The sequence below is a fragment of the Eptatretus burgeri genome, chromosome 9, assembly GCF_056783735.1.
Source record: "Eptatretus burgeri isolate ZD-2024b chromosome 9, Ebu_testis_v1, whole genome shotgun sequence".
NCBI classification, from domain to species: domain Eukaryota; kingdom Metazoa; phylum Chordata; class Myxini; order Myxiniformes; family Myxinidae; genus Eptatretus; species Eptatretus burgeri.
This window is the reverse complement of record NC_140969.1, coordinates 75,871,525-75,885,547: the sequence shown is the minus strand read 5'-3', so window position 1 is coordinate 75,885,547 and position 14,023 is coordinate 75,871,525. Positions and strand designations below refer to the sequence as shown.

Sequence of the window (14,023 nt, the reverse complement as noted above, 5' to 3'; positions counted from 1 at the left end):
ACACACACACACACACACACACACACACACACACACATCTTGAAAACCTCTGGAACACACATTATGAGCAATGGAGGATGTTGTGTGAGGTTGTTGATGCCTTTGTGGTGCTGGCATCATGGCAGGGGCAGAGCGACACACTTGAAAAATGATTTAGTTTGTGACAGCACCTGCACATCTGCACACATGGAGAACTATTCGGTGTTCTCGTGCATGGAAAGCTTAGCCACAATTCCCACAGCACTCGGGGGGGGGGGGGTGCATGCTACTGTTGCATTTGCTGCACCGTTCGGCCGAAGTCTGCATTAGCGAGGCTATTGGGCTGCTGAAAAATCTGTGCTGCCTTCAGTGTGGTTATGGGGGGCATCTGCAAAGATGAAATGTGCAGTCGTCAATGGATTCAACTTGAAATGCAATTTTCAGAGCTTTTGAAAGGGATAAATCGTCTGGTTCTTGTAAAATCTCTCGCAAACAGAGAGGGGAGCACTTGACGTGTTTTTTGATGAACAAGTCCCGAATCATCTTATCTTGCAGGGCGTCAAATTTGCAGGAGCAAGCTCATCCCCTTACGTTTGCAATGTAACAGCCGGTGTACTGACTCACCCAGCAGTTGATGCTGTCTAAAGAGAAACAACTGGAGAAAACACTGTGTGGGGCTGAGAAGTGTTTCCAGAAGGTTCATGGTCGAATCGAATGTTTCGGACAAAGTTCCAAGTGTCCCAAATATCCGCTGGTCTTCCGCACCCAGGTAGTGGAGCAGTATTTGCTTTATTTCTTGCTTCGCTCATGTCTTCCAAGCCGAGCATGATAATGTAGGTTTCAAAGGCCCGAATCCAGTGAGTCCACGGTTATTTCTACCACCAGGCACCAATCTCACACAGATTGCATATGAGAGCAGCAGATAACATCATAATTCGCTGTTTCAACCATTTGAGAGAGAGTTAACAGCAACACATGTGTATTGCAAGTGAAAAAAAATAATGACCCAAATGTCCCAATGGTTTCCACCCTGTTTTTTATTTTATTTATTCTCTCCTTGCTCATCCTACCAATCTTCTTCTTTTTTAACGCACCCCATTACCCCACCTTTCTTGTGGAATCGGCCGGGGGAATATTAGCCTGAGTCTTCACGAACCAGATAGCCAGGCCTGGCCTGACGTTCCTCTGATTCGGGCAGAAATTTGGATTTCGGCCATGGTACCGGCGATAGCTCACCTACAATTCATGAAATACACCATGGGATCTTCAATGTCCACCAACGAATGCTGGCAGACGGCACTCTCTTTTAACATCCATCTGAGGGAGGGCACACACATTGATGAATCGCCCTGCCTGTGAAACACTGGGATGACAGTTTATATAGCTGGGTCAGGATTCGAACCCAGTCGAGACAACTTGGAGGTGAGCGTTACCTCCAATACCTCCAAAGGGTGCATCATAAGTTCCACTCCCAGGACACAGGCTTAGCTGCTTATACAAGATTTGTTTATATCATCCACAATGGGTGAGCCATAATAGCCCCAGGATCGAGTAATAACATATATTACAGGCCACATTCAGGCAGTGCAGCAGCAAAGCTTTAATTTCTTCCACCGCACATGTCTTCCAAGAGAGGAAATATTTAAATTCCATTATTGGAAATGAATCTACCACACCCTACATGATTTCTTGTTTGACTGGTATGCAAATCCTGAATTGTCTTCCCCATTGTCGAGAAAATCTGTCTTCTCTCCGGTAAGCTTTTGAACCTTTGCTGTTGTTGAATAACAATTCTGCGTTGTTCGCTTCAATTATTGGCAAGTTGTGGTATTGAAGGATTTCATTCCAAAACGATTATCAGTTGCAATACTTACTTTGGGTATTAATTACTGTTTGGTGCTTGAACCAACAATTTATTTATTTATTCATTTATCACGAGCAAATACAACCCATTGCTTCGCTGATGGGAATATTAACAGTAGGGGATGGAAGGGGAAGGGAGTGAGGAGGGGGGGGAAGGGGGCTGGGAGGAGAGGGGTAGTGAGGAGGTGGGAGGGGTTAAGGACGGGGTGGTATGGGATTGGGAGCAAGGATCTGGGAGGGGAGTGAGGATGTGGGAGGGGAAGGGAGCGAGGAGGTGGGGGTGGTAGGGGAGGGGAGCGAGGATGGGGGGTGGTTGGGGAAGGGAAGCTAGGAGGGGTTGGTTGGGGAGAGGAAGCTGGGAAGGGGTTGTTGGGAGGGGTAAGCGAGGAGCGGTGGTGGTTGGGGAGGGGAAGCTAGGAAGGGGTTGGTAGGGGAGGGAAAGTTGGTGGGGGTGGTAGCGGAGAGGAAGCGAGGAGGGGGGTGATTGGCGACTTGAAGCGAGGAGGGGGAGGGAAGCGAGGAAGGGGTGAGGAAAAGAAAGCCAGGAAGTGGGGGAGAGGGCAGCGAGGCAGGGAGGGAGAGAGCAAGGTCTCAGCTCATGGTTGCTAGCTAGCTTGGTTGCTATACACTGTGGAAGGATGGATGGAGCGAGGAGAATGGGTTTTAGAGAGGGGGTGGTGGGGAAGGGAATGGAGTGTTCTGGACATGCTTTTTTGTTTGTTTTTTAAAAAATGCAAGTCACCCCAATCAAGGCCTAAATACATTCTCGATAAGGGGCTCAGGGATGGTTAGATATAGATGAGGCTAAGGATAAAGCAAAACAAAATATAAGGAGAAAATAACAAAAAGCATCAGACACAGGAAGTAGCAGAAGTCAAGTGAAATGTGATGCAGCCTCTGAGATGTAAGAAGTAGGAATAGACATTCCTCTTAAAGTTGGGTTGATCGTAGGAGAATGGGAAGCATGTTCCAGGTAGTGAATTCCAAAGCGAGACAGCACAAGGGATAAAACTATCTGCACAGCCTTTCGTTCTCTAATTGGATCAGCTTTAGTGCATGGGTGTACAGAGATGGCAAACCAAGTCTCGCATCCAAGCATTTGTACAGGAGCAACCAAGTTAGAAAGTCCAGCAGAACATTTACCATGAAAATATCTGTAGAACAAACATACCGAGGCAACTGACCTGTGGTGAGAGAGCATTTGAAGAGTTGAATCCATCTCCACACCAACCCGGTTAACTATGTGTTTCTGGAGCCTGTCAAGTTAAGATAAGTTGGTGCTGGTGTCAAGTTAAGAGCTGGTGCTCCAGCCCGTGTATGGCAACAGTACTTCATGAGGGGAGGAATAGTTGTCTTATTCAGGTACAAACAGCATCAGGAGGTAAATACCTCTGTGCTCGAAAGAGACGACCAACTCGCTTGGAAGCACTCTTCACAATACCAGAAATGTACTTATCCCAATGGAGGTTAGAGTAGATGTCCAGACCAAGAAGCCGAAGTTCAGATGATTCTGTTGAAGTTGAAGACCTCGTGCACAGAAGGGAAAGACCTGTTTCTGGAGCGAGACATGGCTAACAATTTAGTTTTCTTTTTTCACTTTGTTTCAGATATTTTGGTATTTGGTCATTTTATTGATTTCTGCATTGTTTGGACCAAAATTGCTGGGTTCATAAACCTCAATTAGTGTGTGTGAGTGTTTGTACATCAAGCAATATACACCATTCTCTTTGCTAACCCCACCTCCTCTCCTCACCTTTCTCATTCCCTGTCCTCACTCTGTCCCTCTCTCTCTCTCTTTGTCCCCTCATCGCCCCACCCCATCCCACCTAATAAAATGCAGCACTTTCAATGCACGTCCGTCCGTATCTCTCTCTCTCTCTCTCTCTCTCTCTCTCTCTCTCTCTCTCTCTCTCTCTCTCTCTCTCTCTCTCTCTCTCTCTCTCTCTCTCTCTCTCTCTCTCTCTCTCTCTCTCTCTCTCTCTCTCTCTCTCTCTCTCTCTCTCTCTCTCTCTCTCTCTCTCTCTCTCTCTCTCTCTCTCTCTCTCTCTCTCTCTCTCTCTCTCTCTCTCTCTCTCTCTCTCTCTCTCTCTCTCTCTCTCTCTCTCTCTCTCTCTCTCTCTCTCTCTCTCTCTACGTCTGGTGAGGTTGCAACATATAGCAACGTCTCTCCCCACCTTCCTCCTTTCCTTGCTCTTCAGTCCCGCAGAGCTTCCCTTCCTCCTCTCTCTCCTCCCGGACTCCCTCCCTCCTCCCTCCCCTCCTCTCTTTTCTCACCCTCCGTCCTTCTCCCCCACCCTCCTCTCTTTTCTCACCCTCCCTCCTTCTCCCCAACCCCCCCCATGACCCTTAATGTCCCCATCAGTGAAGCGACGGGTTGTATTTGCTCATATGTTTGTACGTATGTGTATATATATATATATATATATATATATATATATATATATATATATATATATATATATATATATATATATAAATATATATATATATATATATATATATATATATATATATATATATATATATATATATATCCTGGTGTTGGCGCAGTGGTTAGGGCAGCGGCTTGGAATCCAAAAGGTCCTGAGTTCAAGCCACGTTGGGCCACTGAATTAATACACCAGGGGGTTGACTCAGCCTGTCATCCTTCCGAGGTCGGCGAAGTGAGTACCAGTGTACTGGGCCGGTGTATACCCCGGTTAAAATCGGTGTACCATATCCCTGTGTCGTAAGAGGCGACCAGGGTTGCGTCAGGAAGGGATTCCGGCGTACAAACATGTGCCAAATCACGATGCGGATCATACGGATGATCCGCTGTGTCGACCCCGAGCGGGAGCAGCCGAAGGAAGAAGATATATATATATATATATATATATATATATATATATATATATATATATATATACATTCATATATATATATATATATACATACATATACATACATATATGATTGACCCCTTCTACGCTCCTCTCGCCAAAGTAGCTGCATAAAATAACCCAAGAAGACTTGCGCAAGTTAAGTGGTAACGCTGTTTCCAACCCTTCTCAGAGTTCCTCAGCAACTATAAAGATGTTCACATATAGTACGCACACGACAATCCCAATGCAAGACAATACCCTCAGCTACCGGACTGGTTTCGTCACTTATTGGCAAATCATCAGTGATAGCGTAGACAGCAATGCATACCAATGAGGCTCTCAAGCATGTACCACGTGCAAACGTCAAAAGCAGTCAATATATATGTAAATAAAGACCCACCCACATCTCTTACCTGTGAATGGAGGGAATAGCCAATCAGGTCTCACCAAATCGACTACACCCAGGTGTGGCTCAGATTATATAAATGATTGACCCCTCCCATGCTCCTCCAACCAAAGTATCTGCACAAAGCAACCCAAGAAGACTTACACAAGGTAAGTGCAAATGCCACTTGGGTGGAGTCAGAAGCCAAAGGGTGGAGAGAGAGGATGATGCGGTGAAGAAAATGGAGTTAGCAGGTGAAATGGTGGAGAAGTCGGAGTCAGCAAGCAGGTTGGTGAAAAAGGGCGGAGCCAGCAGGCGAATTATAAAGAAGGGCAGGTGGAGAAGTCGGAGTCAGCAATGGGGTCGGTGAAGAGGGGCGGTGCCAGCAGGCGAATGGGTAGGTTGGCAATCCCAGGCCAGGACTTGTAGATATGAATGAGCAGACAGGAGTGGTGAGCAAGAATGATGAGCAGGAACGAAGAATAGGAACAACGGGCAAGAACGACATACCAGCGGCTCTGCGACCTGTCCTTTTTGACCCCGTGGTGCAGAGCGGGGGCGACGACCCGAAGCGATATGTCCTCACCAGAATCGGGCGCTCTGGTTTGGCCCGGGCCGTGATGGCAGGAAGCGGCTCCACTCCACTTTCAGTAAGATGGCTCCAAGCTGCAGAATCATCTCATTCCGAACCCCATGATATGAATCATCTTGCACTGAACCCTGTGATATGAATCGCCTTGCACCGAATCCCGTGAGATGAAGCGCTTTGCACCGAACCCCGTGTCGTGCCCCAGTGATCCGTGGTTGGCGCTGGCCAATGTGACTGCTCCGTGGTGCGCCATGCGGATCAAGCGATCCGGTCGCACAGCATGCCTCTGCCTGGTAACAGCTACATTGAGGCAGAGGTGCGCGAGCATGTCTGATGTCTGCGGGAGACATCTGTGGCCATTGTGGGGAGCAAAGACGGACGGTAAGACGTTATTTTAACACCATGCGCAGAGCCGACCAAAGACGTATTATTTGTGCCTCGTTATGTACGATGATAAAGTATCATGGCTGCGCACAGGTCCGCCATTGCACACGTGGTCAGCGCGCAGGTCTGCCCACCATCGAGCATGCCCCATACAGTGCGCGCGGGTCCACCATTAACCATGTGGCCATTTATCAAAGGCATTGTCGTGTGCACGGTGCCAGCCATTATCTGTGTCAGGGAATTGAGGGAAAAGTTTGGATAGAATTATTAGATGGAGATTCGGATTGAAAAGGGGACAAATGTATTTATAAGTGGAGATTTGGATTGAAGAAGAGTGTGCCGAGTGTGTACTGTATGTTGTTATCATTTGGTGTGTTGTTTATGCCTCTGATCACCGAATAGTGGGTGGGGGGGAAGGGTGTCGTCACTGGGGGGCATGCGCTCCGTGCAGTGCTGGCATTTATTGTTGGCTTCTACTGCTGCCATTGGTCTTATGTGAGGACGCATTCTTACGCGTACGGCACGGCTGTGGTTTTTAAACAATGGGTGTCCGAGCGGAGTGCCTGCCAGCCTCACGATGACCCCTGGATTGGATTTACCTCAGGAATAGCAAAAAAGAAAGAGTAGGAATGAAGTTCAGAGGTTTAATCATTCCTAACTATGAGATTTACACAACGCACTGTCCCGTTCGACCCACTAGACAAGAACGAAGGGACTATCTGAACGTACATTAATGAAATAACTGACTGCGGACCACTGCATGTTTGCTGCTGTTGGTGTTGTAGTGATGCTGTTTCCATAAACACAATATATATATATATATATATATATATATATATATATATATATATATATATATATATATATATATATATATATATATATATGTGTGTGTGTGTGTGTGTGTGTGTGTGTGTGTAGCCTGGTGTTGGCGCAGTGGTTAGGGCAGCGGCTTGGGATCCAAAAGGTCCTGAGTTCAAGCCTGTTGGTCCACTGAATTAATACACCAGGGGGTTGACTCAGCCTGTCATCCTTCCGAGGTCGGCGAAATGAGTTCCAGTGTACTGGGCCAGTGTATACCCAGGTTAAAATAGGTGTACCATATCCCTGTGTTGTAAGAGTACTCCATGGTACTCCATCAATGGTACTCCATCTCTTCTGGATCTGATTTTGACAAATTTCCCTGACAATATCTGCTGCTCTTCCTTCGCTCCAATTGGTTCTTCTGACCACGTCCTTGTCAAAGTGGACATCTCTCTGGCTGTTATCAGAGAACCACCTCACCGCCGTCGAGTCTGGCATTTCACTCAAGCCGACTGGCAGGGTCTCCGAGCAGCCATCAAACTTACAGACTGGTCTCCTATCACTACTTTCTCAAACATCAACTCATCCTGGGAATTCTTTCAAAGAAACTTGCTCTCCCTCATGCACAGATTTATCCCCTCTCGTGTTCAGTTGTCTTACCCTTCCTCCCGCCCTTGGTTTACTGAAGCTTGTGGCGAGGAAGTTGTCCTGAAGCAACTTGCCTTTGCCTCATGGAAAGCAAACCCAACTGAGGGCAATCTCAGTTCTTTCCACAAAGCTCGGAACAAGTGTGTATCTACCCTCAGGAGAGCCAGAAAACAACATCTTTCTCATCTCAAGTCTGAACTCTCAAACCTCTCTCTCTCCTCAAAATCCTGGTGGCGTTTAATCAAATCTGTTTCTGGTGTATGTTCCCCCTCCATCCCCTCCCTTACCTCAAATGGCCGCACTGCTGATTCCACACGTGATAAAGCTGAATGTCTAAACTCGGTGTTTGCAGATAAATCTTGTGTCCTAAACCCATCACTATCTCTACCCACTTTACCCAGTCGCACTCAACTGTCCCTGGACTCTTTATCCTTTTCTCCTGACAAGGTGGAGAGCTTGCTTTCAAACCTCGAGTTAGATTTTGCAACCGGTCCAGACGGCATCAGCCCACGTGTCCTCAAAGCCTGCTCTTCTGCTCTTGCTCACCCTCTCTCTGTTCTATTCATCCTCTCATTTGCCCAAGGTCATCTGGCATCTGCTTGGAAATCTGCTAACATCACTGCCCTGCATAAAAAAGGTGCAAAAACAGATCCCTGTAACTACAGACCAATCAGCCTTCTCCCAATCATCAGCAAGGTGATGGAATCCATCATCGCTTCAGACATGAAATCCTTCCTCTTCTCCAATGGCTTGATTTCCAATTATCAATTTGGTTTCAGACCAGGTCACTCTACCCTGGATATGCTGCTTCTGCTCTCCCATCAATGGATGGAGGTCCTCAATGCCAGACAGGAAATCCGAGCCGTATCCCTGGACATATCACGTGCTTTTGACACAGTCTGGCACCCTGCCCTACTCACCAAACTCTCTTGCCATGGTATTCAAGGCCATCTCCACTCATGGCTCGCAGACTTCCTCTCCTGTCGCAGTCAACGTGTGGCCCTAAATGGAGTTCTTTCATCCCATCTTCCTGTGCAGGCTGGAGTTCCTCAAGGTAGCGTTCTGGGCCCTGTTCTTTTTCTGGTTTTCATCAATGATCTCTCGGACTCTCTGGAAAATCCTCTATTTCTCTTTGCCGACGACTCCACCCTCTGCCGTACCATCTGTCATCCCTCAGACCGGCAAGCAGCAGCTTCTTCGCTCACTGCAGATCTGGATAAAATCACAAACTGGTCCAACACGTGGAACACGTCTTTCAATCCAGACAAATCTCACACTCTCACTATGTCTCTTTGAAAGGACCGTTTAGAAAACCCCCCCATCCACTTTCTCAACAATCCTCTGGAAGAAGACTTTTCTTTCAAGCTTCTAGGTCTCATTATCTGCCATGACCTTTCCTGGGAAAGTCACATTTCCAACCTCGCCTCAAAAGCCAGTCGCTGACTGGGAATCCTCCGTCATGCTAAGTCCTTCCTCGGCCCTCTTGAGCTCCTGACCACTTACAAAGCTTTTGTCCGTAGCCTGATGGAGTACTGCTCTCCCCTCTGGGCTGGTGCTCCTGCCTCCAACCTTTCTCGGCTTCACGCTGTCGAAACCAGGGCATTTAAGATCATCGGCATCTCCCGCAATGAAGCTGAGTCTTTGGGCCTCTCACTCAATCACCGCAGGTTGGTCGGTGGTCTTTCTGACTTCTACCGACTCCTCTCCAGCCTTGCCCCCCCTGCTCTCTCTGCGATTTGTCCCCAACACATTTCCACAGGGCGCTCAAGGTCCGCCAACAACCCCCTTCTGGTAAAACTACCAAAATCACGAATCACTGCTCATCTTCACTCTTTCATTCCTCTTTTTTCCCGCCTTTGGAATAAACTTCCTCACTCTATTCTTTCCCATTCTTCCCTCCAGGCTTTCAAAACAGCTGTTCACCACCACCTCTTATCTTCCCCCATCCAAATCCTCGATCTTTTCTACCCACGATAATCCACCCAAGCCCACTTCCTTCATTTTCTCCTGCTTTCCTTCCTGAAAGTCCCTGAAATGTCCATCTTCTCTTCGCCATGTTCCCCGTCCCATCCCCATCCCTCTCCCTTCCACACTTCACCTAATGTGTCTGTTCCCCACTGTTTTGTCCCTTCCACTCCCGCCCCTCTTGTCTCATGCCTCCTTGCTGTGAGTTGTGTGTTCGCTCTCATACGAGCCTCGACCAAGGTATACAAAAAAAAAAAAAAAAAGCAGCGACCAGGGTTGCGTCAGGAAGGGCATCCAGCGTAAAACGTGCCAAATCACTATGCGGATCATACGGATGATCCGCTGTGGCGACCCCGAACGGGAGCAGCCGAAAGAAGAAGAATATATATATATATATATATATATATATATATATATATATATATATATATATATATATATATATATATATATATATATATATATATATATATATATATTACACACATACGAGTCCTCTTTATTTGAATGGTCACCACGAAACGTGAAACCCTGTGCTACATCAGCACATTCTTCAAAGGTTCTGAGTGGAGATTTGAACACAGGCTGAACAGCTCAGAGTAGTGTGTATTTGCCATTCTCGAGTCGGTGTTACATAATCCAAGTTGAGTTAAGAAACATTAAATGGAATGTAAATGACAGGCATACCCTTTACTTTTAGGCAGGATGTACATATACAGCAAAGGGGTAATAGAATGACTTGTATGAGAGATTGAAACAAGTTCCCTGCTCTGGAATATTCGAATCATTGTACATTTCTGTCGGTCACATTTTATTTTTCTGTGTCTAACATTCTTTGCACGTTTCCATTCCCTGTCTGACTTTAGTGCGTACAAAATGCCAACTTACTCCATTATGCTGTTTCTTCTCATTTGTGAGTTTGCATTGCATTATCCCATGGAATTACAGTGTGGACACATTAATGGAATGTATGCCTCCCAGTGTGAAAGAATAGGTTGTTGCTGAATTTCCACCTTCCACGAAAAATGCATACATTGCTGAAAATTTTGAGCTTTAATATTTTAAATTACATTTCACAATAGGTTTAAAAACAACCAGTAATTTGCACAATCTGAGAGGAGTATTTACATAATGGTTAAACGAGTGCAATTGAAGATAGTGAAAAATTATTAATAATAATAAATATGGCATCATAACTTATTCCCTGATATCTCTCATATCTTAAACAATACCGATGATAGTGTTTGCATGAACCAATTATTGTCCTTCATCTTAAGTTTCATGACCATTTCATCCTGGAACTTCTGTCTTGGACAAATGACGTGCATGACTGTGCACATGCAGTTAACTTTGTAGATGTCGCTCAACCTAAAGGGATTGGTTTATTATCTTGTTCTTTCTTGCCTTTGCCCTGCTAGATATTGGAACCATGTTTCCTTTTAATTGCTTCTAGCCCATTGTAATGATGCCCTGTTCAAGCTCATTATTGACCCTTTCACAGCTTTCTTCTATTTCTTCGAAAAGCCTTCCCCGAAAGCATAGGACATAGGCCATCGGGCATCGTTGAAGGTTTATTGCTGTTGCAGGGTTTGTTTCTGCAATTTACACCAGCAATTTTAATGGTACCATAGTTTCTTCGGCTCCGAGGAGAACTAAACCACCATTTAGAAGAATTTTTTTTTCCTTTGCTCACAAACTTACAATTTCCAAGCTTTATAAATTCCCGAGCTGCATCTCAGAGCCGACTGGGACTATAGGAATTAAATTTTGCCTTGATAATGTGAATACAAGATATGTGTGGGTGACATAAATTGTTTTGCACTTTACCTTATTTTAGGGTCATAACCTAATTTTAGATATTTTAACATGTTTCAACAAAACTCGACCAAGGTTTGCTGATCGGAATGAAATTGCTCTCTCTCGATAGCCGAGAGCAAGTCACATCTACTCTTCATTTACATCATTCCCCTCTGGGTTAGAAAGAGGTCAAGGTCTTACACCCACAGGTATATGAAACCACTATTTCGGTGTTTCTCCCTTTATTTTTTTGCCAATGTCCAAGGATATTCAGAATGAAATTTTGCATCAATAATTGGAATAAAAAGTATGTGGGGTTGACATGATGGTTTTGACCTTAATCTGTTTTTACAATCATTACCCAATTATAGTCATTTTAACATTTTCCACCAAAACTCAATGAAGGTTTGTCCGTCCAGAACAAAATTGTCCTTCATAGATAGCCTAGAGAAAGTCACATTTGCACTTAATTTACATCATAGGGGTCGAAAGGGTCTTTGGTGGGGAATGGGGGGTTGCCCCCCAAAAGAGGTATTTCTTTTTTTCTCAGAATCCACATACCTGATTTCAATAAAAATTGACCACAACCTTTATCACCCATGATGTACTAAACTTTGTTCATGCTATCTAAAAAATCATGGTCTCAGGGAGTTTATTGGGGGTGGGTGGGGGGTTGCCCCCCAAAATAGGTGTTTGTTTGGTAGTGTTTGTTCATTGGTACATTTTGTTGATTCCGTCCCATGTTGACCTTCTTCTCAGTATCGTTCTTCTTCTAGGTGAGCGTTCAAAGGTATTACCATGATTCTTTTGAACGTCATGACCCAATCAGAGTCGTTTTTTCCTTCTTCACGAAAACTCCCCATAGGTTTGGCCGATCAAAACAAAATTGCCCTCCTGAGATAGCCTAGAACAAGTTGCATTTAGTTTCATTTATATCACACCCCTCCCCATTAAAGGTCAAGGTCAAATGGTACTCTGACAAATATAATGTGATCTTTGTCGTCGCTCAGTTTTGCCAACGCAGAATCTCAAAGACCGCTTGCCCTTCCTTCCAAAATATTCTTGCATCATACTAGTGTACCTGCACAGAAGTTGTGCACCTAATATTTAATTCCTGTTCTTGACCTTTGTTTTTCGGATTGTGACTGAATGAACAAAAACACCTTTTTGATCATAACTTCAGTAATTTTCCTCCAATTTTAATGGTATTGAGTTTTTTTGACTACATTGTATATGGGGACACATTTTCATGTTTGACACACTATCCCTAAATGTTGAAGGTCAAGGACATGGGGTGGTCCAAAAATAATAACATGGGCCATCATTGGATCATGGGCCAAGCGTGGTTCTCACCCATCCGGGGATGTTTACCCTTGGCAATCGCTTTGTGATTGCAGATGTTAAGTTTTTATTTGTCTTCATCTTCTTCTTTTATATGCAGCACCTAGCTCCGATATGTCATTTTCTGAGGGTGTGGGTGACTATGCCTCTGATGCAAAAAACAAACAACAATGCCAACATTCCCAACACTCTGCCCACACATGCACAATACCAGTGTCACATTAAATTACATCAGTTTTATTCTGTGCAGATGTTGATCCCATATCTTCCATGTGATCAGTAGGATGTGCGTACTTCATTTATTTGTTGTGTGCATTATTTATGCATCTTTACTTTTAATTCACAAATAGTACTTCATATTGTTCTTTTATTCTTCATTTGTATTGCATGCATGGACTGGTTCTACATTTGAAATGTGATGTGTGCTTGTTCTGTTGAATTCCTTGCTGTGCATTTTTATGTGGAACAACTCTGATGCCAGTTTTCTATTTTCAGTGAGACAGGATGCATAACACACTGATGTGAAATTAACTCAGACTTGTGTGATTTTGTATTTTCCTACTTTTGCAATCCTGCACATACAAGTTTGGTCAAACCCATCAGTTGGATTTCAAAAAACCGTTAGTTGGTACCCCTTGTTTATATTAGTTTTTTTATTTTCTCTGCTGACAGAATGATTGCTTCAAAAATGATGTTTTATTGCTTTTTGTAAAACTTGGTCTTTGATTATGTCAAATGACTTTTACATCAACAATATTGTGTTTTTTTTTTGGTTCTTTTTGAAAACATTTTGTGTGTTCTTTCATTTGTTAAAAAACTGGCATTATTATTTTGTAATTAAATTGTTAAACAGTACACTTCGTATTTGACAGGTCATGACAAACCATTACAGAAGAGGAGTGTGTTAGCAGAATTGAAAAAGTATCAACGAACAGAGGAGAAAAAACAGAATGAGACTGAAGATGGGATAAAAATGGAAATGGAAAAACCTATGAAGAAGGTAAATGAGGTTGAAACAAGAGAAGGCAGGAACAATTCAAGATCAGGCAAATTTCTACCAAGAGCAACACACTGGGTGAAAGCAGAAGTTGATGGTACAGCCGCCTTGCCATGCAAGCTCACCATTAAGTTAGATATTTTTTGGAAATTTCAAAAAAAGGTAAGAGAAAATGCACAACATTAATAATAAAAAAGATATGAAATAAAAAATACATAACTTGATGAGATAAAGCAAATCTAATGATATCTTGCTGATAATATATAAATTAATTGTTAATTCATTTTTGGAGGGAAGCATCACAACAAAGCTATTGGTAATAAATAGTGTGATATAGGAAAACACAGCCACAAGCCATGGTGGGAAAGACCAGGATGGAGAGTGATTCAAAAGTGAGATAATTAAACATC

At 44.1% G+C, this 14,023-nt stretch overlaps 1 protein-coding gene across 3 annotated transcripts in view; it reads left to right on the top strand.

Annotated features, from left to right (window-relative positions):
- The first annotated feature begins 1,635 nt into the window (after window positions 1-1,635).
- The window catches only part of LOC147020382 (uncharacterized), a 38,827-nt gene continuing 26,439 nt past the window's right edge, over window positions 1,636-14,023 (top strand). Inside the window, exons 1-3 of one of the 3 annotated variants that reach the window (XM_085895707.1) lie at window positions 1,636-1,734; window positions 10,345-10,391; window positions 13,489-13,775. In XM_085895707.1, the coding sequence (XP_085751833.1) occupies window positions 1,661-1,734; window positions 10,345-10,391; window positions 13,489-13,775 (408 nt within the window). In that variant the 5' untranslated portion in view covers window positions 1,636-1,660. Of the gene's footprint in view, window positions 1,735-10,050; window positions 10,392-13,488; window positions 13,776-14,023 lie in introns of those variants that run through there. The other 2 variants (XR_015061807.1, XR_015061806.1) reach the window with 2 other exon arrangements.